Below are 26,966 nucleotides of genomic sequence, written 5' to 3' on the forward strand. Positions count from 1 at the left end.
TTTATTTTGTGTTTCTCAAGCTGTGGAGCACTGCATAGAATTTCTAGGAACTAGAAAGCTACTGACTGCCCCACCTTTCATCTTACCTTGTTCTGAATTCCCACAAAAGTGTGCTTTATGTGCATGGCCAACTGAATGTGCAACTCAGAATGTGTTGATTCTAGGGACATATTTACTAAACAAATGCTTATTTACAAGCCAATTGATGGACTAAGTAAGTAATCTAATGGGAAAGTTTGATTTTTGAAAGTGAGCAGAAGATAACCAGCATGAAATAACAATCATTAATGCTGAGACAATGAGGTATGAATAAATGCAACTGGTTTTCATATGGAACAGTACATAAGAAAGCAGTGTGAATAAGCCATAAGCTTACCCTACATACATAGAAAACTTGGTAATAATAGAAATTCTGAATGACATACACAATTATTATCAGGCATAAGGATCAAGCAACTCAATATCTGACAGAGAGTCATAGTATTTTCATGCACCCACGTTCATTAGTCCTATAATGCCACCCTGACCAGCATGGGCATCTGAACTAAGATTGCTCCTATGAATTTGCAGGGATATAAAATAAAACACAAACACAATTTACCTTTACACAAGCTTCAGGATGGCTTCTCTAGCTCTCCTTCTATCCATAGTAGGACAGAAGGGGAAGGACTACAAGGGAACAGGTGAGTGTAACTCAACCTTAGGGGCACACCCACAAAGAAGACCTTCTTGCTATCCAAGCCAGTCTCCGACCAAGCCACAAGGAATGCAGTGATTGGTCAGAACCTGACACATCAGGACTGCAGGGCATAGTCAATTCAGTGTGTCCCCCCCCCAATCTAAGATTCTTTTAAATATTGGCAATTTCTCTTTCACAGAGGTATATTAATTAAATTGACAAGGATTCTCCATCTAGGACAACTCAGAAAGTAGGATTCCTTGACTCCCTATGGACCTCTGCCCACGAGCCATCAGTTGCTTCTCACTATTGCCCCAACCACCACTTAGGGAAGAGTTATACCTCTGCCTGCTCTCTGCATTACTAAATCTGATGGCCCATATCCCAAGGTAGAAGGAAATCTGGGCCATGGGACTGTGGTTATGCCTAAGCCAGGAATGAAGGAAAACATGATAAGTTCTTAATTGTTTGTATGACCATTTTCCTATGAAACCATAAACTCCTCAAGGACTATTCATTTTATATCCAAAGGTCCTCCCACAGTACAGGGCCTGTAGGGCCTGAACATTAATCAATGTTCAATGTTGTTAGTGAACAAATGATAAGGTTTGACTATCACTGATCGGGGAAGGAAAATAGACAGGGAAAACCTTCTGGATATCCAAGAGGATTACAGCTGGGGAATAAGAGCTAGAGAGATAGGAAGAGGTAGGTGGTAGGGTTAAAGGAAGGGAGGAAAAGTGCCAAGAAGGCAAGTCCAATGGACTCTAAACTGTGGTGACCACCGTAAGAGCCCATTGGGAAGATAATTTGCTACATAGTAATAAATTAGAAATAGGCATTCAACACTACACTGATTATCATCCCTTCTGGCTCCTTCATCCCTAAATCAAATGAACAAAGCTGATCATACAGAAATTGTTTGAGCTTATATAACAAAATCCCATAGATTGGCTTATAAATATTAGAAATTTATTTCTCACAATTTTGAAGGCTGGGAAGTCCAAGATCAAGGCCTTGGCAGATTTTTTTGTTTGGTGAGGACCCACTTCCTGATTCATAGATGCTAACTTTTTGTCCCCAACATGGTGGAAGGGATGAGGGAGCTTTCTTTAAGACCTTTTTTTAATAAGAGTTACTTAAACTAAAAAGTTTTTTCTCAGCAAAAGAAACAATAAGAGAGGTAAATAGGGAGCCTACATCCTGGGAACAAATCTTTACTCCTCACACTTCAGATAGAGCCCTAATATCCAGAATATACAAAGAACTCAAAAAATTAGACAATAAGAGAACAAACAACCCTATCAACAAATGGGCCAAGGACCTGAACAGACACTTCTCAGAGGAGGACATACAATCAATCAATAAGTACATGAAAAAATGCTCACCATCTCTAGCAGTCAGAGAAATGCAAATCAAAACCACCCTAAGATACCATCTCACTCCAGTAAGATTGGCAGCCATTATGAAGTCAAGCAACAATAAGTGCTGGCGAGGATGTGGGAAAAGGGTACACTTGTACATTGCTGGTGGAACTGCAAATTGGTGCGGCCAATATGGAAAGCAGTATGGAGATTCCTAGGAAAGCTGGGAATGGAACCACCATTTGACCCAGCTATCGCCCTTCTCGGTCTATTCCCTGAGGACCTTAAAAGAGCCTACTATAGGGATACTGCCACATCAGTGATCATAGCAGCACAATTCACAATAGCTAGACTTTGGAATCAACCTAGATGCCCTTCAATAGATGAATGTATTAAAAAACTGTGGCATTTATACACAATGGAGTATTACGCAGCACTAAAAAATGACAAAATCATGGATTTTGCAGGGAAATGGATGGCATTAGAGCAGATTATGCTAAGTGAAGCTAGCCAATCCTTAAAAAACAAATGCCAAATGTCTTCTTTGATATAAAGAGAGTAACTAAGATCAGAACAGGGAAGAAGAGCATGAGGAAAAGATTAACATTAAACAGAGACGAGTGGGGGGAGAGAAAGGGAGAGAGAAGGGAAACTGTATGGAAATGGAAGGAGACCCTCATTGTTACACAAAATTACATATAAGAGTTTTTGAGGGGAAAGGGGGAAAAAAACAAACAAGGGAGAGAATTAAACAACAGCAGATGGGGTAGAGAGGGAAGATGAGAGGGAAGGGGAGGGGGGATAGTAGGGGATAGGAAAGGTAGCAGAATACAACAGTCATTAATATGGTATTATGTAAAAATGTGGATGTGTAACCGATGTGATTCTGCAACTTGTATTTGGGGTAAAAAATGGGAGTTCATAACCCACTTGAATCAAATGTATGGAAGATGATATGTCATGAGCTTTGTAATGTTTTGAACAACCAATTAAAAAAAAACAAGTACATGAAAAAATGCTCACCATCTCTAGCAGTCAGAGAAATGCAAATCAATACCACCCTAAGATACCATCTCACTCCAGTTAGATTGGCAGCCATTATGAAGTCAAACAACAACAAGTGCTGGCGAGGATGTGGGGAAAAGGGTACACTTGTACATTGCTGGTGGGACTGCAAATTGGTGCAGCCAATTTGGAAAGCAGTATGGAGATTTCTTGGAAAGCTGGGAATGGAGCCACCATTTGACCCAGCTATTCCCCTTCTAGGTCTATTCCCTAAAGACCTAAAAAGAGCATGCTACAGGGACACTGCTACATCGATGTTCATAGCAGCTCAATTCACAATAGCAAGACTGTGGAACCAACCTAGATGCCCTTCAATAGACGAATGGATAAAAAAAATGTGGCATTTATACACAATGGAGTATTACTCTGCATTAAAAAATGACAAAATCATAGAACTTGCAGGGAAATGGATGGCATTAGAGCAGATTATGCTAAGTGAAGCTAGCCAATCCCTAAAAAACAAATGCCAAATGTCTTCTTTGATATAAGGAGAGTAATTAAGAACAGAGTAAGGTCGAAGAGCATGAGAAGAAGATTAACATTAAACAGGGATGAGAGGTGGGAGGGAAAGGGAGAGAGAAGGGAAATTGCATGGAAATGGAAGGAGACCCTCAGGGTTACACAAAATTACATACAAGAGGAAGTGAGGGGAAAGGGAAAAATAATATAAGGGGGAGAAATGAATGACAGTAGAGGGGGTAGAGAGAGAAGAGGGGAGGGGAGGGGAGGGGAGGGGGGATAGTAGAGGATAGGAAAGGCAGCAGAATACAACAGACATTAGTATGGCAATATGTAAATCAATGGATGTGTAACTGATGTGATTCTACAATCTGTATATGGGGTAAAAATGGGAGTTCGTAACCCACTTGAATCAAAGTGTGAAATATGATATATCAAGAACTATGTAATGTTTTGAACAGCCAACAATAAAAATTAAAGGAAAAAAAAAGAAAAACTAATAGTAGCTGCCTACGAGAGTAAGGATGAATTGCAAAGCACAGGGAATAATTTCCTTGGGGGATGGAATATTCCATTTCATAGTTTAGACATTAGTTTCATGAGGGATATATTTGTCAAAACTCCTAAAATTATATTTTTATGGATGTGAATTTCATTATATGTAAATTTTACCACAATGAAAAAGTCGTATCGTAAAAAAAAAAGCATGGGGAGAATCAACAGAAAAGAAAGTAAACTCAAATAGAAGAGTCTAAGGGTTTCAAAGAAAACAGCTTTCTGTTACTGTAACAAACACCTGAAATAATTAACCTATATGGAGGAAGGTTTTGTTTTGGCTTGTAGTTTAGGAGACTTTCAGTCCATGGTTGCTTGATTGGGACTGTGGTGAAAGAGCTGACATCATGGCAGGAACATGGCATCCAGGAAGTGAAAAAGAGTGATCAAAAGGGTCCAGAGTCCCACAGTCTCCCTCAATGGCACTCCTTCAGTGACTTAACTTCCTTTCCCCAGACCCCATCTCCTAAAGGTTCCACCACTTCCCAGTAGCATAGCTGGAGACCAAGTCTTCAACACATGGGCCTTGGGGGGGGGGGCACTTCTCCAAACCATAATAAAAACGGTCATAAATTTAGAGACTCTGCCTGATCCTATTGGGGTTTTATCAGCCTGTGACAAATCAAGGCATACAGAAATATATTTCATGCACAGCAAGCCTGGGGAACTTCACTTATCAATCTTAGTAAGAAATAAATGTAGGATAAATTGTTGGCAGACAGCTTTCAATCAGATCAGTTTGCTCTGAGTTAAAAGCCAAGCTTTCCACAAATTATGTTATTCATGTAGTCTTTTCCTTGTGTGCTCAGGGACAGTTAAAATCTGGGACTTCGGCAGTGGGCAAGAGATGAAAGCGTTGCCAGAAGGGAAAGACTGGAAAGAGGAAAAGCATTGGCTGAAACGCCTGATTTTTCTCAAAACTCAGGAAAAACGCCAGTACTTGATCCTTGCCTTGGAGCTCAGTGGAACTATCAAAATGATCCAGGTTTATGGTTATATTTTTGTATTTGTGCTATAGGTGATCTTCTTGGGAGAACCAAAGTTCTTAGTGAATAATATCATGTAATTCCTCCCCGGTCAGCCAACTGAATATAGTGTTTATCTATTAGACTTTCTGTGAGACTGCTAATTAACTGTGTCCAGGTCCAAGCAAAAAAGCAGAAAGAACAGCTGTCCAGGCACAGTATCCTGTCCATCAAGCTTCTGCTGCAGAGTTAGTCAAGATCCTCTAAAGCCAGTATCAGGAAGGTTAAATTTACATACAGCTACCCACCTCTGACATTGCTTATATCCTCTTTTGGGATTAATTCATTGCTCCTGGAACTGCTCCTCAGCAAGCTGTGTCCCTTATAACCCATAATGCATTCAGAGATGCTCAAGTCACTTTTTCCATTTGTCACCAAAATTGCTTTGTTTATTTTAAGGTTAATGATGCAATCTGCTCAGGGCTGTTTTGGGAGAATTGAGATAGGCTAATTTATTTTTCCTGTGACTCTATTACCACCTAGGAATACTAATGCCTTCTTCACATTTAAAATGAAGGCTACATCATTTATCCTTGCTGAGTGGATCTTACCCTGTCAGTTAGAATTCAAGGACTCATTGCCTTTATTATTTTCTTTTTGGAAGCTAAGATCACACAAGTCTTGAATAGGAAAGCAATCATGCAGTAGCAACATTGATTAAGATGACTAATAATCTTTTAGCTAGGGCAAGGAGTAAAGCAGTTCCCTGATTCAATACTCTTCCTTTGTCGTCTTCACAATCCAAAATGGTACTGTAGAAAGGAATTTCTTAGTAACATACTCTAAAGCACAAGGATAAGTCAACTTTCTTTTGAATAATACAATTGATCAATTATTAAAACAATTGGTCATCAGGATACTCTTCCTAACAATGTCTGTTGTCACAAAGATTCCCCTTTCAAGAGCTTAGAAAAGAAAGAGGAACTATATTAGCAAGGGATTCACAGGGCTTAAGATTTGATAAAGCTGGATGATGGATACGGCAGTATATGTTTTATTTTTCATTCTTTAAAGTAGCTCAAAGTAAAACCAATTAATTAAACTTTCTATGCCCTCCCTGAATTTCTACTAAAGGGTAGGGAAGATGATGCTTTCCTTGTGGTGATATGGGAGCTACCTGATCCTATGCCTCACCTACATGATGGAAACCACATTATACATCTGAAGACCTTATCTAAAAATAGAAACATGGATATTCCTTTCCCAGATGTTGAGTTAGTTGTTCAGAGAAAATTTTCTCAACATACTAAAGTAAGTTTCAAGTTTTAACTTTTTTTAGTTTTTCCTTTTAGTTATTGAAAATCATAAATAATATATATACAAAAGTCCATAAAATAATACAATGAACTTCTATGTACTATTGCTCAGCTCAAATATTTTCTGTGAATGGCCATTTTTTTCTTTAATCTTGCCAATCTTCCTATGATCATCTCCTACAGATTTTAAAGCCAATTCCAGACATTATGTCATTTTACCTCTAAATGTTTCAGTTATCTGTTTCTAAACAATGACTCTTTCAAAAATTACAATACTACTATTTTCTAAAATATTTTCTAAAATAATTTACAAAAGGTCTTTAAAATCTTCACATATTCTTTTGGTATTCAAATTCCCCACATGTCTTCATAAATCCTTTTTTTATTTTACTTTGTTTTAAAGTAAACAAGGTTCAAAACAAGGCACCTCAGTTTCATTTGGTTGAGAATCTATTTAATAACTTTTATTTTTTTTCCCAGTACAGGGGGTGGAACCCAGGGGTACTTACCCACTGAGCTACATCCCCAGATTTTTTCTTTATTTTTTATTTTGACACAGGGTCTTGATAAGTTGCTTAGGGCCTTTCTTGCTAAGTTAGTTGCTGGCTTTTAACTTTCTCTCATTCTGCCTTGACCTGTCAAACTGCTGGGATTACAGGTGTGCACCACCCCACCCAGTTTAAATAGGTTTTAATATATAAATGCCTTTCGGTTTTTCTTTTTTCTCCCCTAATAATTTGTTTCCATATTTTCTCACTTTCTGGGTTTTTCTGGTTGCATCCTTATGATATCGTTTTAGGTTCTGAACTTCCTGCAATCTGGGAATTAAAATTGGTTAATTTCATATAACTTTGTTGTTGTTTTTTTCTTTAACAAATCTCTATCATGGAGTATGTTGTGATGATATTATTCCATCAAGACTGACAGAACTACTGGTTGACTTTGTGTCAGAATCCATTGATGATCATTACCTAGGGCTATTATTTCATTTCCAGTTGCCTCTCTGCCCTTAGGCTTTCTTTATTACTGAAATGTGTATTTAAAGAAAAACCCTCCTTCATCAAATATTTGATTATAGTGAAGATACAATTGATACAGGAAAGCAAATTAACTTTCTCTGTATTTTTTTAGTATTCAAAATAAGGAGTAGGTTTCCTAGCATCTTCTGAAGGTGGCCAGTGAATTTTATTTGCTTAGTATCATTGTCAACTCAAAAGTTTAAATGTTTTTGATGTGTTTCAGTTAGTCATACTATTATTGATGCCCAGATTGTCCTCTTTCAACATGGTTGGAGCTTTGGATCATGTCTGGATTTCTTTTGACATGATCCCAGAAGTTCTGGATAGCTTCCAGGTATGAGAAGAAAATCCAGGCTCATCTGTGTATCTCTTGTTCCAGATCTATAAGCTACTCCAAGAAGCCCTTCTTCTTTTTAGTGGGAAATAGTATTTAAAAATCATAGTCTGGGATTGAGATGTCTTTTACCACTAGTCTGATTCTTGCTTTTATAACTTTTCAAAGGTCTTCAGCTTTTCATTGGACAGAGCAAAGAAAAACCTTTTAAGAGAAAATACATGATGAGCTCAAACTGATCTTTCCAATTCAAATTTAAGAATAGATGGTTTTGGCTGTTTTTATTTTATATCTCCGTTTCACTGGAAATCTTTGTTCCTAATGACATTCATATAATTAAATATTTGCTTTATCCTATTGTTTATTTACCAAACCTTATATACTATATAATGCTTTTTATATAATATTTTATTGTTATTGTATTTTGTGTTATATTTTAGTTTTAGAAAAGCAATAAAATTATTAGAAATAGGATAGATTGAACAATTTAAGATCTTCCTTTTTTTGAGTTCTTTTTGTCCTTAGGGTAGATATAATTTGGAATGTACTGTGTTTTAAAATTATTTGAAAGGATTCCTTGTGCCACCAACACTGCAAACAGTTAAATTTACTTTTTTCGTTTTTTTTTTTATGTATTGCTTTATTTTTTCAGTATTGAAGATTGAACCCAGGGGCACTCTGTCACTCGGTTATATCCTCAATTCTTTTTATTTAACTTGTTTTAAAATTTGAAACAGGATTTTGGGACCTTGCTAAGTTGTTAAGGTTCTTGGTAAATTGCTGAAGCTGACCTCAACTTGCAGTACTCCTTCTTCAGACACCCAAGTTGCTTTTTAAAATTAACTTTTCTTATTATTATGTAAAACATTTAAATAGTTCCAAAATCAAATCTATGAAACAACTTGTATTACAAGATAAAAAACAAGGTCTGATCTAACTTCTACTTGTGTCCTTCCACCCTACTCCCTCCCTAACCTATATTGTTAGCTCTTTATTTTTAATTTTTGTTTTAACTTATGTCTCTAATGTTATTTTTTAATATAACCAAATATTTATCCATACTTGGTTCTCTATCATCCTTTATTAGGAAAATAATAGAATAACCATAATAGAATAACCATAGTAGAATATGATTATATATATATATAAAATCATTCCTTTGTTATTTTAGTTTATTAGTTTATTTTATTTAGTATTATTTTATTTTGGAGATTATTATAAACTCTAGGAATCTTGGTCTTTGTTTTTTTAAAAAAAATTATGGTAAAATGCATATAGCATGAAATATAACATGAAAAAAATTATAACTTGTTATATTTTACATGCACTTATTTTGTATATAGTGAATAAATTATATATATATACATATATATATAATAGTCTGATGATATTCTTTCCTTATTTATAATTTAAAACAGCATTAAAAATGGCAACAACATGCGCGCGCGCGCGCACACACACACACACACACACGTGTGGACCAATTGTTCATATCTTCTGCCCATTTTTCTACCTAGATTGCTCCTTTTCTTCTGATGTAGTAAAAGCTTTTCATTTACTAGAAATTATATATGACATGTTTTTGTATGTATGTGTATTATCCCATGTATAAATCATTAGGGATATATATTATGGATACTAGTCCTTTGCAATGTAAGTTCCAAGTGTCTTTCCAGTTTCTTATTAGTGTGAATGTTTTGTGTATGATCATTTTTGCCAAGGCAATACCAACTTTTAGGAAGCTAGGTAAAGATGAGTTTCTGGTATCAGGAAGTACTTAAGATACAATTTGTAAGTGTTCTTCACTATAGAATCCTGTCTGTCTCTCAGTCTATCATTTCTATCATTTATATCATCTGTTTATCTACCTATTTAAACTAATCTTTCTAAAAGTAGCAAGGTCATGGAAGGAATAGATGAATTCTAGATAGGATAGAGGGGTAGGAGGGAAAGACAGGGGACAGGGGGTTAGCAAGGAGGGTGGAATGTGAGACATGACTATCCAAATGACATGTATGAAGAACACAAATAGTTGTCAACATACTTTATATACAAACAGAGATATGAAAAATTGTGCTGTATATGTGAAATAATAATTGTAATCCATTCTGCTGTCATTTATTTTGTTAAAAAGTCAATAAAAAAATAAAAATCGCAAGGTCTTTTAAATTCTTCTGGATTTTAATAGGAAGTAAGTTTGGGACCATATCAAAAGATCATGAAATGGTAATTCACTTTTTTTTGCCAATTATTATTTTTATACCATATATTTTCATCTAGATTTTTTTCAATGTTGATAGAACTTTATTCTTTTCAAAAGTTTCATTCCTTTTAAACTTCTCATCCTGCTTTGATGGCATCATATGGTTAATTATAAAGGCCTTGTTTTGTTGTTGCCCTTTTCAATGCTGTTTTAAAATATAAATAAGAAAATAATATTATTGGACTATTTTTTTTTCAAGATAGTCTAAATTCCAAAATTGTAAGCATAATGAAAGGAACCAGTCTTATTTTCCCTAACCCAGGGGGAAAAACATGTTTATCCTAACATGTACTTAATGATAGACCTTCAAGTTATAGAACCAGAATCCTTACCCTGGGATTCAGGGGCTCCCTGGCCATGGGTAGACTTCTGGAGTCTAAAAAGCCTGTGAAATTGTATGCAAATTCTTTTCTCAGGAGTGCAAGGTTCATAGCTATTTTCTCCCAACATTTTAATACAAAAATTTTCAAATATAAAATTATTTCAGTGAACACCTCTATATCATTTCACTTAAATTTAACCATTAAAATTTTACAATATTTATGATTCCTTCAGGCCACCTTATTTTAAAAATATATTTTGAAGAAAAGATGAAGGCAAAGGTAGATATCACCCCTAAACACTTTGGCATGTGCATCATTAGCTGGAGTTCACTATTTAGGTTTGTTTTTAGTGAAATTTACATAAGAGAAAATGCACAAAATTTAAGCATCTATTCAATGAGTTTAAAGAGAAATACGTACAACCCAAATCCCTATCAAGATAAAGAACATTACCACTATCCCATAAAGCTCTTCCATGTCCCTGCCTACTCAGCATCTGCCTCTCACCCAGAGGAAACCACTGCTCCAATTTTTTTCACCATAAATCTGTTTTTCCAAATGCAACATAAGTATAATCCTATAGTTTATATGTAAGGTTTCTTTCATTTAGCATAATGTTTTTGAGGTATGCCTGTATCACTGCATGTATCAGTAACTCTTCCCTTTTTATGGTGAGTAAAATTCCACCTTAACTTTTAAAAAGATTTTTGAAGTGTTGTGATCAAGAAAAGGTTTATAACTGCTAACTAAAGTTCAAATTCATTTCAAAATATCTCAGAAGTGGATGAATGTATTGAATTTGACAACTTCTTAAAACCCCTTTAGAAAGAGATTTTATGAGGTGCTTGTATCTCCTCAACCAGGCAGATGCATATGTGCATACCTGAGCTATGAAGTGTCCAGGGCAGATGCTGGAGGTTGATGGATGGAGAAGCAAGGAAACTGTCCCTTTGTTTCTATAAAAATTTAGACCAGAGGGGAGAAATGCTGGGGAGCAATATTGGCCAAATTATATTGTTATATTGTGCACATGTACAAATATGTAACACCAAATCCCATCATTCTGTGCATCTATAATGCACCAATAAAAATGTGGGGAAGATAGAAAAAGAATAAAAATTAAACAAATTGATTTTTTTAAAATGAGAATATTCATTAGCCTCATTTATTTAATATTAACTGAAGCCACTCATACTTTTCAGCTTTTACAGGGATAAATGGTCAGTCAATAAAAACTGCATGCTATAAAAGAAGAAAATTATGGTAATCATAAGTTTTCCCTGCTACCATTAGTGAATAAACTGTAACATAATTTAAGAGAGAATAATATATCTTGTTTTATAGAACTGAAACTATTATATGACAAAGAGATATGATTTTTATTCATAATGAAACAAATGTCAGTATAGCAGTGCAATTTGAATTCCAGTCATCGCTCATTTAAATAACTAGGTTTTGTTATCTAAAACGTCTTTGAAATTAATACATATAGTGCCTAGATCATAATAACATTATCAAAAAATGTGTGCAAAAAATAGAACAAAATGTGCCTCCACATAAAGTAATTTTATCCTACTTCTTCTTCCAATGCTGTGGATCACTGGAAACACTAGGTTCAATCATATGTAATTGATGTATGAGACATTGTTTATAGCTAATAAGAACACAATGAAGATCAATGTACAATAAGTCAGAACCAAAGGAGATGGCAAGTAATTGCATAGGTAATGAAAACAATTACCTTGAAAAAAGTATTTTATAAATTATATAATAAATTATTGAAGTACAATGGAAGTACCTTCTAGGATTTTATGCAAGTGTCAGTATCTCTGATTTTGAATTCTTACTTTGGGTATTTATCAAATTAACATTATAGTACCTCCTTTGTGCAGTGTATTTTAAAATTACTCTTTAGGGAAAATGCAAAAGTCACCTGGGAAAAAATTGGAGTCTATGTGGAAATTCTTTCCAAAAAACTCTTTCACTTAGAAATCAGTTTTTACTGAGCACTTACCATGTAGCATGTTGATCTCTTAACACTGGAAATGTCAAGATTAATGAGATATAGTACCTGGGTTATCGGAGTACAGCAGAGAACTTGGAGGGCTGTGGTGAGAGGGGAGCTCCTGAAGAAGATAATTGCCAAGTTAGATATAAAGAATTATTGGGAGTTAGCTTGGCCCAGATAGGGGTTTCTAAAGGGATGTGAAAAGATAGAGTGAATCCCAAGTGAAGTAGATAACATGATCAATTTATGGAGGTTCAATATTGCTCAGTCAGAGAAAGATAACTACAAATATCTCAGTGTGGCTGAAGGAAGACTGGAGAGGTAGAAGATGAAGATTTAAAAAAAAAAGTGGATATGGACTGGATGGTGCTCATGATGGTAAAATGCTTGAATATCTTTTAAGAGATGAAAAGCCACTAAAGAATTGTATGTGGGAAATGGCAGGATCGCATTGTGTTGTGGATTGCTCACATTTGATGCTGCTTAGGTGGCAGATTTGAATGACAATTAAACTACAAAAATTCAGGCAATAGGCTATTGTTTGACTTGAAAGTTACAAGATCATGATAGCATAATGAGAAAGGGAAGGTTTCCAAAAATATTTAGTCAATAAAGTAGCAGAATTGGCCATCAGTTAATTAATGATGAATGCCAAATAATTGGGAGAGGACTCACGGACAGCGCCAGGAACATGCTTAAATCAGGCAATAACTTAGATGTATTAACTTTGAGATATCTGTAAAGGTTCAAATTGGTGATTAAATATTCAAACCTGAAGCTTGTAGGTCATTAACATGGTGATAAATGATTCAAACATAAGGTAATAAGATTGCCCAGAAAGAGTTGGATGTATTGGAGGTAAACCTTAATGGTATTGACATTTTAAAAGTTGGCAGACTAAGAGGATACCAAGAAGAAAACAGAAAAAGAAGGACCAAAGAGACACAAGCTGTATTAGTCAGCTTCTCATTGCTGTGATAAAGTACCTGGGAAAATCAACTTCAAGGAGGAGGGTTTATTTTTGACTCATGATTTGAGAGGTTTCAGTTCATCGTTGCTTGGCACTATTGCTTTCGGGCCTGTGATAAGACAGAATATCATGATGGAAGCACTTGGAGAAGGAAACTGCTCACCTCGTGGCAGGAAGTAAAAGAGAGAGGAAGGGGCCAGGGTCCCAATATTCCCTTAACCATCAAGTATTATGCATGCCTCTAATAGAATGCTTTAAAATTATGTGGTAATCAATACTTCATCTGAATACTTTACATTATTATGCATTTCTCCAATCACCTGTTTGACTTCATAGTCTATGAACATAAGATGCCCAACAAATACTCAAGACAAGATAATTGAAAAGTATCACATAGAAATGGAAATAATGGTAAATAAAAAGGGCCACACAATGATATGGAACAGAAGCCAATTAGGGTTGCTGATCGAAAGAAAGGTCAGTCGGTGAAAAATAGCTAGTGCAGAGTATTCTTTCAACAAGTTTGAAGAGAAGAGAAAGGTAGAAAGGTAATCTAATGTTTGGTAAAGAAGAATAAATCAAGGCTGAGAGAAAGGAACCAGCATGAAGGAGAGCATATTTTTGTTGTTTTAATGAGTTTTTCAATTTAAAAATTTCAGATTGAACGTCGAACTTTAGATTAGATTTTACTAAATTTCATTAGATTTTACTTAAACAGTTTTAAGAAGACATTTTGTTTTAACTTGATGACAATTACAACTTGTTCACACGACATTCATACTACAGTTAGATATTGTATTCTTAACTATGAGGCCATTTTTCTTCTTTCTTTAGAATCCTGCTATCAATACTGAGGTGAGCTGCATGGATTTATTACAAAGAGAAGGATATAATTTGATAGTTACTGGAGCCTTAAATGGTATAATCATCCTATGGAATTTTGTAGCATCTACTGTCAAAGAAGTGTAAGTTGTATTTTTGCCTTAAATAATATAAAAGGTTTACTGAATAATAATAGTCAAAATAACTGACAATGCTTAACAAAACAAAACATAATGGATAAAAGTGGGGATGACTCTTAAGGGAGGCTTTCCTGGAGTTTATGGTCATGAAAAGACTATGTTCCTTACATTCGAATTCTAGAATGATATATACACAGTAAACCTTAAGTATCTATATTCTAAAAACTTTGACCTATACTCTCCTCACATGCCTATATGATCTTTTCATGTGTGATCTTGTCCAAACTTGTCACTTTGACAAATACTTAAAATACATAATAACTTCAAACACAAATATCTCCAGAATTTCAAACACATGTCTAGTTGTCAACTGGTGATTTCCAAAGTCAAATGGTGAGAGGTGTCCTAGGGCTTTTATGTCTCATTCAGCACCCCAACACATCCAATTTATTATGGAATGGTGCTAGCAAAGGCTAATGTGTCAGGTGTAATTTTTAATCGAAAGCACTTAGATTGAGATGCTCTATATTATGACCAAAATCTTCCTCTGCCATTCATATCTAAATTTTTTTGCCATTGGTTATAAAGAAGCCAATGTATATTGTATTATCTGTTCAGATGGATTGTAAATAATAATTCCCCAGTTGTCCAATTAGGACTCTTACAAGGACCATGTGTGGACACTCTATGTCAAAGGGGTTTGTAAGATTTTATTTAAAGGTACAAGATGGCCAAGAATTTTAATGATTAAATTAAAATATAAAGATTATCTAATTCCTTAGGGAAGGGAAGATGTATGAAGGATAGGAGAAAAGAAAGCTGGAACAGATGAGGCAGAAGAGGAAAATTCACAAGCAATCTCTGCCTCTCTACAGTACCTTACATAGTACTGGCCTATCTGGACTTAATGCTCTTTTTCTGTCCAAGTTTGAATCATTGCTTTTAGACAACTTTTGAAAGGAAAACAATTCTCATTGGGACTCTGGATTTATTCTCTTTTGAAGCTTTAATTGCAATAGTCAATATTTGAGGTTCAGACCCTACACTCTGCACCTCAGTCCATGTTCTCCTGGACCGTCCCTACAATTTCTGCCATCCTCTGGTCCTTCCGGTCCTTCTCTTCAACCTTGCCCTGGAGCTTTTCTTGCAGACTCTCATTTGATATCTGTATCTATGTGCATGGCACACTGCCTCACCTTTTTTTAAATTAATATATTTATTGCACTGTAAGTGACTTATTGCCAAGAAGGGAAAGTAGATAAGACTTAGAAGACCAGTATGGATGCCACAGATGAAAGGGTGGGCAATTCTCCTGAGAACATTCTCAATTTAAAGGTAGAGATCCTCTTTGTTGGCGTACCTGGTATTTTGTCAAGAGATGCATGCAATTCCAACACCCAATCAGAGAGAAAAGCAACTCATTTTTGTGGTTTCTATATGGCGTCCCTTTCTAATAGGCTGATAATTATAGAAAAACAATTGATAGAGAACCACTGGAGTATTTTTCAAAACATATAATTAAGGTAATTTGCTTTTAAATTGAAAATAGTTTCCATATTCATGGTGAAGGCCATTTCTTCTTCTACCTTAAACTTTGCCTAAGACCTCTCTTCCTTTAAATTAAGAATATTCTCAGGAGAAATAAGCCTTCTCTCTCTCTGCTCCCAAATCCATGTTTTGGGGAGGCCCAAATTCATTTTTTTTTTGGTGCCAGGGATTGAGCCCAGGGGCACTTAACCACTGAGCCATGTCTCTAACCCTTTTTATGTCTTATTTAGAGATGGTCTCAATGAGTTGCTTAGGGCCTTGCTAAATTGCTGAGGCTGGCTTTGAACTTGTGATCCTCCTGCCTCAGCCTCCCAAGCTGCTGGAATTACAGACATGTACTACTACATCGGGCTTCAATATTGTTTTTGATAATTTTAATGTATTTCAGCTTAAGAATGATTTTAATGTATTTAATGTATTCAGCTTATCTGCAAAGCAGAAATACCTAAGAATTTCGAGCCCAACAAGTCATCAAGCCCAAATCCTTTATTTTTTGAACTTGGTTACTTCATCTCTCTTAGTCAGTTTTCCCTTACTTTAACAAATACTTGACATAGTCAGTAAGAGAAAAGTTTTATTTGGGCTCACAGAGGTTTCAGTTTATGATCATTTGGCCATTTTGCTTGAAGCAAAACCATCTTCTGGCAAGGAAGCAAAAATGAAGGCCAGGAAGGAGTGGGATCCCACTGGCCCTTCAAGGGCATGCCCCACTGACCAGAAAATTCTCATTAGGCCTTACCTAGTCAAATTTCCACCAGCTCCCAATAGCATCAAGCCAAGGACCAAACCTTTAACATATGGCCTTTGAAGGACATCTCAGATCCTACTCCCTCACTGGCTCAAATTAGCAGAAGTCATTTCTGGAAAAGGGGATTTTGCTAAAGGGCCTATTTGCTATAAGGAATTAAAAGTGTTACTTTTGGAACCAAGCATGCTGATTTTCAGGCAGTTAGGCACAGTTGCTCTGGTCTCACTCAGGCCACTACCTAGGATGGTGTATCATTCCTTACAATCTGGAGCATCAGGGGACTTGAAAAACAGGAGCAATGTAATCTCTAAAATGCCTATTCTTCTCCACTAAATTGTAAGCTCTTTTAATTCCAATTTGTCACTCCACTTATTCAGAGAGTATAATTCTATTATTTAAACAGTATGATACTTCCAGTAGTTTCCACCACAGGATTATACAAACTGACACTCTGACCTATAGTTAGGAGAACCAGTCCAATTAACTGAATTAAGACTTTTAAACTATTAAGGGATAATATGGTTATGCAGAACCTTATTAAAGAAAACATTCAAACCCTAAAATTTCTGGATTTTCTTTTTTTAATAATACCTTTATTTTATTTATTTATTTTTATATGGTGCTGAGGATCGAACCCAGGGCCTTGCTAGGAGAGCACTCTACCTCTGAGCCACAACCCTAGCCCCTGGATTTTCTTTATATTCAAAGTCATCAACATTTTGGGAGTTGGTCATATTTGCATGGGAAATATGGTACAAATAATATAAGTTATTGTGGTTGCTTCGGCAGCACATATACTAAAATTGAAACGATACAGAGAAGATTAGCAGGGCCACTGCTCAAGGATGACATGCAAATTCATGAAGCATTCCATATTAAAAAAATAATACAAGTTATCTACTTTGAGAAATTTATCATGTAAATGCATGCTGATTTTCAGGTATCGACCTGAAGGTTGTTTCAATGTGGACCCTGACTTGGATCCCAAGCGCTTTAGGATTAATGACATACTGTTCCTCTTTCGTACTCCTGAATGTGCAAGGTAATTAGTATTTATGGATCAAGTAGTATTATCTGGGACTTATGTTGATGACATTAAAAAAGAGTTCTCTTCATTCTAGTATTAAAGAAGGGGACAACTGGAGGAAGACATAAGTTGAGTTGACTTCTCAGCTTCAATGCTTTTTTTTCCTGTCACTGTCTTTATGCAGTTAGAGTGGTCCTCAGGGACCTAATGTGCTGTATGGTCCCCTCACCATATCAACTTCACAGCCTCCTTTACATCATTCAGCCACACTGTGAGCCAACATCTAACACTGTCACCACCGATGTAAAGCTAAAGTTAGAACTTTCCAGGCAGGGATGGAAGATCAAACTGCAGGTTTCACGTTCAATTCAATATCACTGAGCAATCTCCATCCATTTCTGAAAGAACAAAGACTTGTTTTATAAGTATTTAAGAGAAAGTATATTGGCTTGAGAATTCTGGTTTGGGGGCAATAAACAATGTTAAACACATCTCCAGAGAAGAAATAAAAAGTTTCTATGTTAGTTTGAGGTCACCCACTGGTGAGCCAGAATACAATACCTTACCTACCTCTTGGCTTGAAATTTCATCAAAACAATTTGGACAATATTTCAAAGACTTCCACTGTGTTCATTTGCACCAGCACCAGCACCCTAAGCCACTTTTCGGTCCATGCTAGCAAACCACTGCAGAGACAGAATCAAGCCAGCACTGACCATTATAGTGCAAGAAGTTAGCCAGGCTTGTCAGACCCTACCCAAAACCACCCCATCCCCAGCCATTTCAGTGTCAAAGCCTCTGGGAGTAAATCCAGCTTTAGTAGTAGGACAGATCAGACTTGTTTTTTCCAGACCCAGGCAGCAATACACCTTAGCTGCTAAAAGCTCCCCAGGAGTCTCCACCACACTACTGAATGTCTGTCACACAAAATTTCATAATTGAAGGGCCTGGTATCCACAGCTGATACAAGAAGCAATCAATGGAAAGTTAAGCAGAAGATACTCTTGGAGTATGATATAGTATCTTTTCATCCTTGGGTTTCCTTCCTTCCATTATAGGAAATCAAGCCAGGATTCCATATGCTCTTCATCCCAGTGTGAGTCTAGCAAGGGTCCACAGAGTAGCAAGGTAAGCCACAAGTAGAGAGGGTATCTTCTTGTTCTACTTGGTGTTGGCTCAAAAATAGGATGTTGAGCATCTGAGTCCTTCCTTCCTTTAAAGGAAAGTAAAGGTGGAAAAATTTGATGTGTATATGTCAAAAGTATGTTTTTCATAATAATATCTACACCATTTTCAATTTTAAATTTTTTTCAAAGCTTTTCCATCTGCAAATAATCAATATATAACCATTAACAAAGTAAGTTAAGTGATATTACTTTTGCATTCATAAAATAACAAATTAATTTTAGAGTATCTCATTTGCTAAAAAGTATTACAATTTACAGGAAGAAGAGATTACATGATATAATGATAACATAATGTAATGTAGTGGTTTTTAATTTCAATGTATATATTTTTACACATTATATTTTGTTTATTTATTTATTTTGGTTTTGGGGATTGAACCCAGGAGCATTTGACCACTGAGCCACATCCTCAGCCCTTATTTTATTTTTCATTTTGAGACAGGGTCTCACTAAATGCTTAGGGCCTCTCTAAGTTGCTAAGGCTGGCATCAAACTTGTAATCCTCCTGCCTCAGCCTCCAGAGTCACTGGGATGACAGGCATGCACCACCACACTTGGTTTATACATTGTATTTCCAATTAGGATTTTGTACAAAGGAAAGTTTTCGCAGCATAAATTATTTTAAAATAGCTGGCATGGTGAAAGAATAAATTTATTCAGATAGATATAAAAGCAAGACTTGTACATGAATCCAAGTCCTCCAGTTAGTAACTGGATAGCTGTAGAGATGTCACATCACATGATCTGAGTTTCTGTTTGTTCATCAGTAAAAAGAGAATAATAAAGATTAAACTATTTGGCTGTCAATAGAATTAGAGATAATGTATACCAAGAACTGGGCATGGCATGTTTTGTGTGTTTAATGATTCTCATTATTATGCTACTCCTGAACCCACTAGGAAATGTTGGGTTATGGATTCCCTATTTATGAACATGAAAATCTCTGCAATACAGTTTTTCAAAGAACTAATTTTAAAATTAATGCTTAAGGAAATAAATCTGCTCATCTATTGTGTCTTATTTCCTTACAATGTCAAGAAATATTTTATCTTGCTCTTCTCTCCTCATTCAGGGAAGCAAGCAAAGCATACACGATGGTGAGTTGAAAGGTCAGTGTCCCTTCTCTTCTTCTTAATAAAACAGTACCTTCTTTTCTTTTATTTTTTTAAGTTTTTGCTGTGTTTCAGATTGAACCTAGAGCCTCCCCCATGCTAGGCAAGTGCTCTACCACTGAGCCACATCCCCAGCCCTGGCTACTGCTTTGTAGCAGGGACTTTACCTGACAGAATACTCTTAATGAATATTGTGCTCAAATGTTGAGATGCTGTGGGATTTGGTAGCCCAACAGGTAGAATTTGTTATGATAATGCCTTTTAAAATACAAATTCTAGGTTTTAAAAACATCTAAAACATTACTGAGCTTCTTAATCTCCAGCCCATTTTCCTCAAACCTCTACATAAGCCATTCTGGATGTGTTAGGATTTACACTAGTTGGCACATACGGTAAATAGAGGCTTTTGCTATAGGATAAAAAATATAAACCTTTTAAAGTTTTTCAGTGATCCAGGATTCCATTTTTTTTATTTTTAAAAATGTTTTTATTATTGAATTATAGCTATGCATAATAGTTGGGCTTATTTTGACAAAATCATACATGAATGGAATTTAATTTGCTCCATTTTGGTCCCCAGAACATTTCCTTTCCTCATTCCCTCCCCCATCTCTCCTCCTCCTACTCTACTGGTTTTTCTTTTATATATTTACTTATTTTTAAGTGATATATATATACATATATATAATTCACTGTAATATATATGTAAATAGCATAATTCTGTTAAATGCATTCTGCATTTTCTCCCCTTTCCCATCCCTCCTCCCTCCCCCTTGATTTCTTTCTCCTACTCCACAGATCTTCCCTCTATCCTTATGAAATGTTACCTCCTTTCCCTTCCTTACTTTGCTCTTGCTTCCATGTATGAGGGGAAACATTCAACCCTTGATTTTCAAAGTCTGGCATATTTCCCTTAGTGTAAGGATTTTATTTTTTAACACTTTTTTATTCCCTGCCCTGTGTTGTTCTCTTGAATTAAAAAAAAGAAAGAAAGGAAGGAAGGAAGGAAAAATTCTGGGGAAGAGAATGTGATATTTTGCTATTTTCCTGCTTCCTCTTTACATTTCATAAAATGTAGAATTCCAAGTATTGCAAATACCATTTATAGCTCATTAATTTCTTCAATAGGTGAGAAAACAAATGTGGAGAGAGAGCAACTGTCAGTGGACAAAAACCAACCTGGATCTGCCAATTTAACACAAGTTCAGCCTCCTATCCTTGTTACTGCTCATGAGGATGGACACCTCCGCTTATGGACTATGGAGGTAATGGAGCTTAGTGTTTCCTGGAAATAGGAAAAATGGGAAAGATAAATAAAATAATTAAATAAATCTTAGTCTTCTTCCATATGGCATCCAACTCTAATGTTTTTCATCCTTCTAGCCAACTGGATGTTTTCATAGCCTGCTATGATCATATTATTTGAACTTTACAATAAGCCAGTTTTGTAATTCAAGAGACCAAATCATCAAAACTATTAATATTTCACTCTTTCTTTTATTATTATAAAAAATAATAATTTTTATTCACCAAAAGATTTTAAATTATTGGAGTTGAGGGTGGGCATTTCAAATTAAGAGGGCAAATTAAGAGGCATTAGGAAGACAACAGATTAACAAAGGATCTTTAGCAGTCTGAGGATCAGGGTAGTGAATCCCTGAGAGAGGCGAGGGAATAAACCCACTGTGGTAATAAGGTTCTTTGCTTTAGGGACACTCAGGAAGTAGCAAAAGTGTTATGTGACACATGGGGGGAATCCAACAACAGAACAAGATGGCTGCCTCCTAGATCAACTCCAAGTCTGTTCGTGGATTCTAGCTTATTAGTGAAAATACAAAATATATCTGAGATGACCTTTTTTTTCCCTAAAAAAATAGGTCATCTCAGATCTATAAAAAGTCTAAGAGGTATGCTCAAGAATGAGAGAGTGAGAGAAACATGAGAAAGATTATATTTAAGTCAAGTCTCAGGAAATAAAGAACTGATTCAAACTTTTTGTTTTCAAGCTTAGATGTTTATTCCCAAAGCAAGTTAACATGTGTAAAAGTCCTTCCCAGAGCTGGTTTATACTAAGCACTGAAAAACAATCTGTGTGAATCTGAATCTCTCACAATCCCTTATCTTGCATCAATATTGAAAAAATAGATATTTCTGAAATGGCAAGTATTTATGTGAAAACCAGTGGAGATACACTTCAACCTAAAATTAACATTTAAGTGACTATGTAACTGAAAATACTATCTGAGGAACAGGATGAAGAATCATAGGAAACCCCAAATTTAGAGGCAGTCTATAATAATCAGAGTCTACATACATAATTAATAGTTGTCTATAACTTTAGAGTATTTAATTTCAAAGAACTAAGTCCTTGTGGATAGTTTCAAACTATTTTATTAAAAGAAGAAGAGAATCATGTTTAAGTACTAGAGATGAAGAGATGTATTACATAGAGAGAAATTCAATTTATTAAAATTTATTTGTAGAATTTATAACAACCTTACTTTCATTATCCTTTATTCAGGGGAAACTACTGAAAGACATACTCCCTTTCACAAAACATTCAGCCATTTCTCTGACATCGCTGTATGCTGATTCATGTTCCAGGGTTCTATTAGCTGGAAATGTGGGTAAGTCATTACTTTTATATCAGCCACAGATATCTTAGCAATCATTCACCAAAGTGACTACAGGAAAAATGTGTGATGTTTAGTGAGATAAAAAAAAAAAAAAGTCTAACAGGTATGCTCAAGCATGAGAAAGTTATGAATAGCATGTTGAAGAAATGGAAAAATAAACAAATGTCAGGAGAACCAATTTTTTTCCTAATTCTTCAAGCAAGCCATTCTATTTCTTCCACCTATAAAAGGGGTATATGGCTACCAATCACTTTACCTTACTTTATTGGGAATAATGTAAAATTTTACCTTCTAAAATTGAAGATTTATGTTGTATTAATCTTCTTTGTGTGTGTTTGTGTGTGTTCTTTGTTGTTATTGTTGTTCTTTTTAGTTATACATGACAATGGGATGTATTTTGGCATATTATATGTACATGGAGTATAACTTATTCTAATTAGGATCCTGTTCTTGTGGTTGTACATGATGCAGAGTTACCCTGGTCATGTATTCAAATACAAGGCTAGAAAAGTTATGTCAGATTAATTCTACAGTCCTTCCTATTCCCTTCTCCACTCTCTTCCCTTCATTTCCCTTTGTCTGATCCAATGGACTTCTATTTTTCCCCCTCCAACCTTGTCTTGTAGTGTGTTAGCATCCACATATCAGAGAGAACATTCAGCATTTGATTTTTTGGGATTGGCTTATTTCACTTAGCATGATAGTCTCCATTTCCATCCATTTACCAGCAAATGCCATAATTTCATTCTTCTTTATGGCTGAGTATTATTTCATTGTGTATATATACCACAATTTCTTTATCCGTTCATCTGATGAAGGACACATCGGTTGGTTCCATAGCTTAGCTTAGCTATTGTGAATTGAACTGCTATAAACATTGATGTGGTTGCATCATTGTAGTATGCTGATGTTAAGTCCTTTGAGTATAGACCAAGCAGTGAGGGATAACTGGGTCAAATGGTGGTTCCATTCCAACTTTTGTAAGGAGTCTCCATTCTGCTTTCCATAGTGGTTGCACCATTTTGCAGTCTTACCAGCAATGTATTCTGAGAGTATCTTTCTCCTCACATCCTCACCAACATTTATTGTTACTTGTATTCTTTATAATTTCCATTCTGACTGGAGTGAGATGGAATTTCAGTGTAGTTTTAATTTGCATTTCTCTAATTGCTAGAGATGTTGGACAATTTTTTTATATATTTTTTCACCATTTGTATTTCTTCTTCCGTGAAGTGCCTGGTCAGTTCTTTTGCCCATTTGTTTTTGTTTGTTTGTTTTGGTGTATTTTGTTTTCTTGGTGTATTTTGGTTATTTTGGGGGTTTTTGTTTTTGTTTTTGTGTGTGTGTGTGGGCTTTTTTTTTTTTTTTGGTATATTTTGAGTTCTTATCAGAGCTATAGTAACAAACCTGGCATGGGATTGGGAAAAAAAAAAGACCAAGAGAACAGAAGACACAGAGACACACCCACGTAAATACAGTTGCCTCATCCTAGACAAAGGCATCATAAATATACATTGGAGAAAAGATAGCCTCTTTAACAAATGATGCTGGGAAAACTGGAAATCCATATTTAGTAGAATGAAATTGAACCCCTATCTCTCACCCTTCCCAATATACAACTCAAAGTGGATCAAGGACCTAGGTACTAAACCAGAAACCCTGCATTTACTAGAAGAAAAAGTAGGCTCAATTCTCTGTCTTGACAGCTTAGGAACTGACTTCCTCAACAAGACTCCTAAAGTGCAAGAAGTACAATCAAGAATCAATAAATGGGATGGTAAACTAAAAAGTTTCTTCACTGCATTAATCTTTATTGCAAAACGGAGTAGTGACATACATTAGAGAAGAATATGGCTATTGGTTCTCAATAAGGGGCTTTTTTATATAAGTTAATATTAATATAGTTGCTCTTAATTCTTCCATCTAATAATATATTTTTTATTCTTCCTTTTTATTTCTCTTCTTCTGTCTTTTGAATTAATCCTAAATTTCCTTTGTTATCATTTTTTCTGTGCTTTGAAAGATTATGTGTGCATTAATGCAGATTCATATGTTAAGCAATCTTTAATTTTTCTAGTGTTTACCTTTAAGTTTTTAAAATGGTTAATCAGTTTGTGAAAATTAGAATGAAACAACGTCTTTTCAGTTAAAGCAGCAAATTAGAAACTGACAAACTCTGGCCCTACCATTATTCATTCCTACCAGCAATGAAAGACAGTTCCTGCTATTCCACATCCTCACCAGCACATGCTATTTTCTGTGTTCTGAATTTGGGCCATTTTAATGGATGTGTAGTGGCATCTCATTGTTGTTTTAATTTTCATTTACCTAATGACGTATTCTCTAGATCATCTTTTAATATGCTTTGTGAGGTTTCCGTTCGGATCTTTTGCCCATTTTTAAATTGGATTGTTCATTTCCTTATTGTTGAGTTTTCAGGGGTTCTTTTAATTAAATAAAGTTTTTCTCCCTGATAATTTCCATTGCTCTGAAGTCTGCTCAGTCTGAAATATCTATTCCTTCTTTCTTTTGGTTAGTGTTACTACAATACGTCTCTCTCCATCTCTTTTAATCTGTGTCTATATTTAACGTGTGTTTTTTGTGGACAACTTCTGCCATTTAATTGGTGTACTTAGACTATTTACATTTTAAGTTGGATTAATACCTACTATATTTGTCACTGTTTTCAGTCTGTTCTTTGTTTCTATCTTTGTGTCTGTCTGCCACTCATTTTCTGACTTTTGTGGTTTTAATTGAGCATTTTGTGTAATTTCATTTTCTTTCCTTTCTGAGATTATCAATTATATTTCTTTTTCTTAAATATGTATGGTAGTTGCCATAGAATTTACAATGTATATTTACAATTAATCCATGTTCACTTTCAAATAACATTATACCACTTCATTTGGATTACAGGATAAATATCTCTGTAACTGTTTGGACTCAATTCAGTAGTGGTATATTCATTCTATCATCATCTACTTTGATCTCTAGAAAAAAATTTGAGTAGATAAAACAACTTTATTGAGGCATACTAATTCAGAAACCAAATAATAGCGTCATAGAAAAACTTAAGTAAAAATTTTTTTTCCTATTCGGTTTCTCAGATTCCCTTTTATTTACCAATATAAATGCCTACGTCAAAATGATTTGACTTTCTGCATAGTATTTATTTAGATAATGTGGTATCTGATTAAGGATTCCAATGTTTAAATTTTATACAGAAGGACATGTTATCCTTTGCAGTATTAGTTCCTTCCTGGACCCACCTCATGATGAAAAGGTATGAAATTTAGTTTTCCACTCTCATAAATGAATTGGCACATATTTATTGAGCTTTTCTCTGGGTAAGACTCCAAAAGAGATAGAACTGCAAGACTCCCTACTTTTAAGGCACATATACTATTGCAATTTAAGCTAGATGACAAAGAACTGCTGGTGATAAGAGGGATGAATGAGTGGGGGTTGGGAGGTTGAGTAAGCCAGCCACTGGTCACTTTACATCTTCCTCATGTTTTGACTTATTTGTAAGGATCTATGTATAAAATCAGAGTTTAAAAAGGTTCATAGATCATCTACTCATCCCCAGTCAGGTTATTGACCTTGTAAGATATTCCATAATATTTCCTTGCAAGCCTAATACAGAACCATTATTTTCAAGAAAATTTTCCTATTCTCTAATGTAAATCTTCTTCTAATTCAAGAAGATTTTAATTTATTTTAGATTTAAAGTGATGTAAATGTCCCATTCTTATTTTATAAAACTTAAGTATGCACTTTTTGTGTGAATGTAAATATCTAATATAGTACATATATTATAGGTAAAGAACCAAAATTAACTAAATTGCACTAAGGAAGAACTGTTTTTAGCAGAGTCTTATTTATCTTTAAGTTAATACTTCAAATCCAAAAGCTAAATATTAGCTTAAATAAGCACTGTTTTATTTTTTTAATCCTACATAGCAATACATAGATGTACTGAATGTGATTGGTTCCTTGCAGAGTGTCTTAGAATGGTTATTCTTTAAAATATTAATCCACTTGATCAATGAGGTTTTCCTTTTGCTTAAAAAATCCAGTGTAGTTTTTATGAAGTTTGAATATTCTGCTTTAGTTTGATGTTCTCCACCTTGCAGAAGGTAAATCAGAATGATTTCCTGAGATCACACTGGCAGTTAATGATGAAGTCAGGGCCAGGAACAGGGTTCTTGTTCACTAGTTCAATGATCCTTCCACCTGAAACATTTAGTGCTACCAAATGACAATCAATAAGGTTCAAGTATCTTATGAAATACCAAGTTTCATTTACAATAACCACAGATTGCTTATAATCAAATCAGGCTATAAACTAAACAAAATCAAATTATGTACTTGAATCATTTATAGCAAAAGACTTTCTACTTGTTTTCTCCTACAAGTAATAATT

At 35.1% G+C, this 26,966-nt stretch overlaps 1 protein-coding gene and 1 non-coding gene across 2 annotated transcripts in view; both read left to right on the forward strand.

Annotated features, from left to right (window-relative positions):
• Wdr64 (WD repeat domain 64) overlaps positions 1-26,966 on the forward strand; it is a 135,580-nt gene that overhangs the window by 92,338 nt on the left and 16,276 nt on the right. Inside the window, exons 14-22 of the mRNA XM_046432506.2 lie at positions 4,932-5,107; positions 6,222-6,398; positions 14,155-14,285; positions 17,519-17,620; positions 18,664-18,733; positions 19,865-19,901; positions 21,033-21,169; positions 22,426-22,531; positions 25,765-25,823. Coding sequence (XP_046288462.1) covers positions 4,932-5,107; positions 6,222-6,398; positions 14,155-14,285; positions 17,519-17,620; positions 18,664-18,733; positions 19,865-19,901; positions 21,033-21,169; positions 22,426-22,531; positions 25,765-25,823 — 995 coding nt within the window. The remainder of the gene's footprint in view (positions 1-4,931; positions 5,108-6,221; positions 6,399-14,154; positions 14,286-17,518; positions 17,621-18,663; positions 18,734-19,864; positions 19,902-21,032; positions 21,170-22,425; positions 22,532-25,764; positions 25,824-26,966) is intronic.
• On the forward strand, positions 17,352-17,458 carry LOC124085047 (U6 spliceosomal RNA). Its single transcript, XR_006849322.1, has one exon. It is a non-coding gene; the product is annotated as a U6 spliceosomal RNA (small nuclear RNA).

This window comes from Marmota monax, unplaced genomic scaffold (assembly GCF_021218885.2).
Source record: "Marmota monax isolate L192 unplaced genomic scaffold, Marmota_monax_Labrador192_F-V1.1 WCK01_AAM20220418_F8-fsc00090, whole genome shotgun sequence".
Classification (NCBI taxonomy): Eukaryota; Metazoa; Chordata; class Mammalia; order Rodentia; family Sciuridae; genus Marmota; species Marmota monax.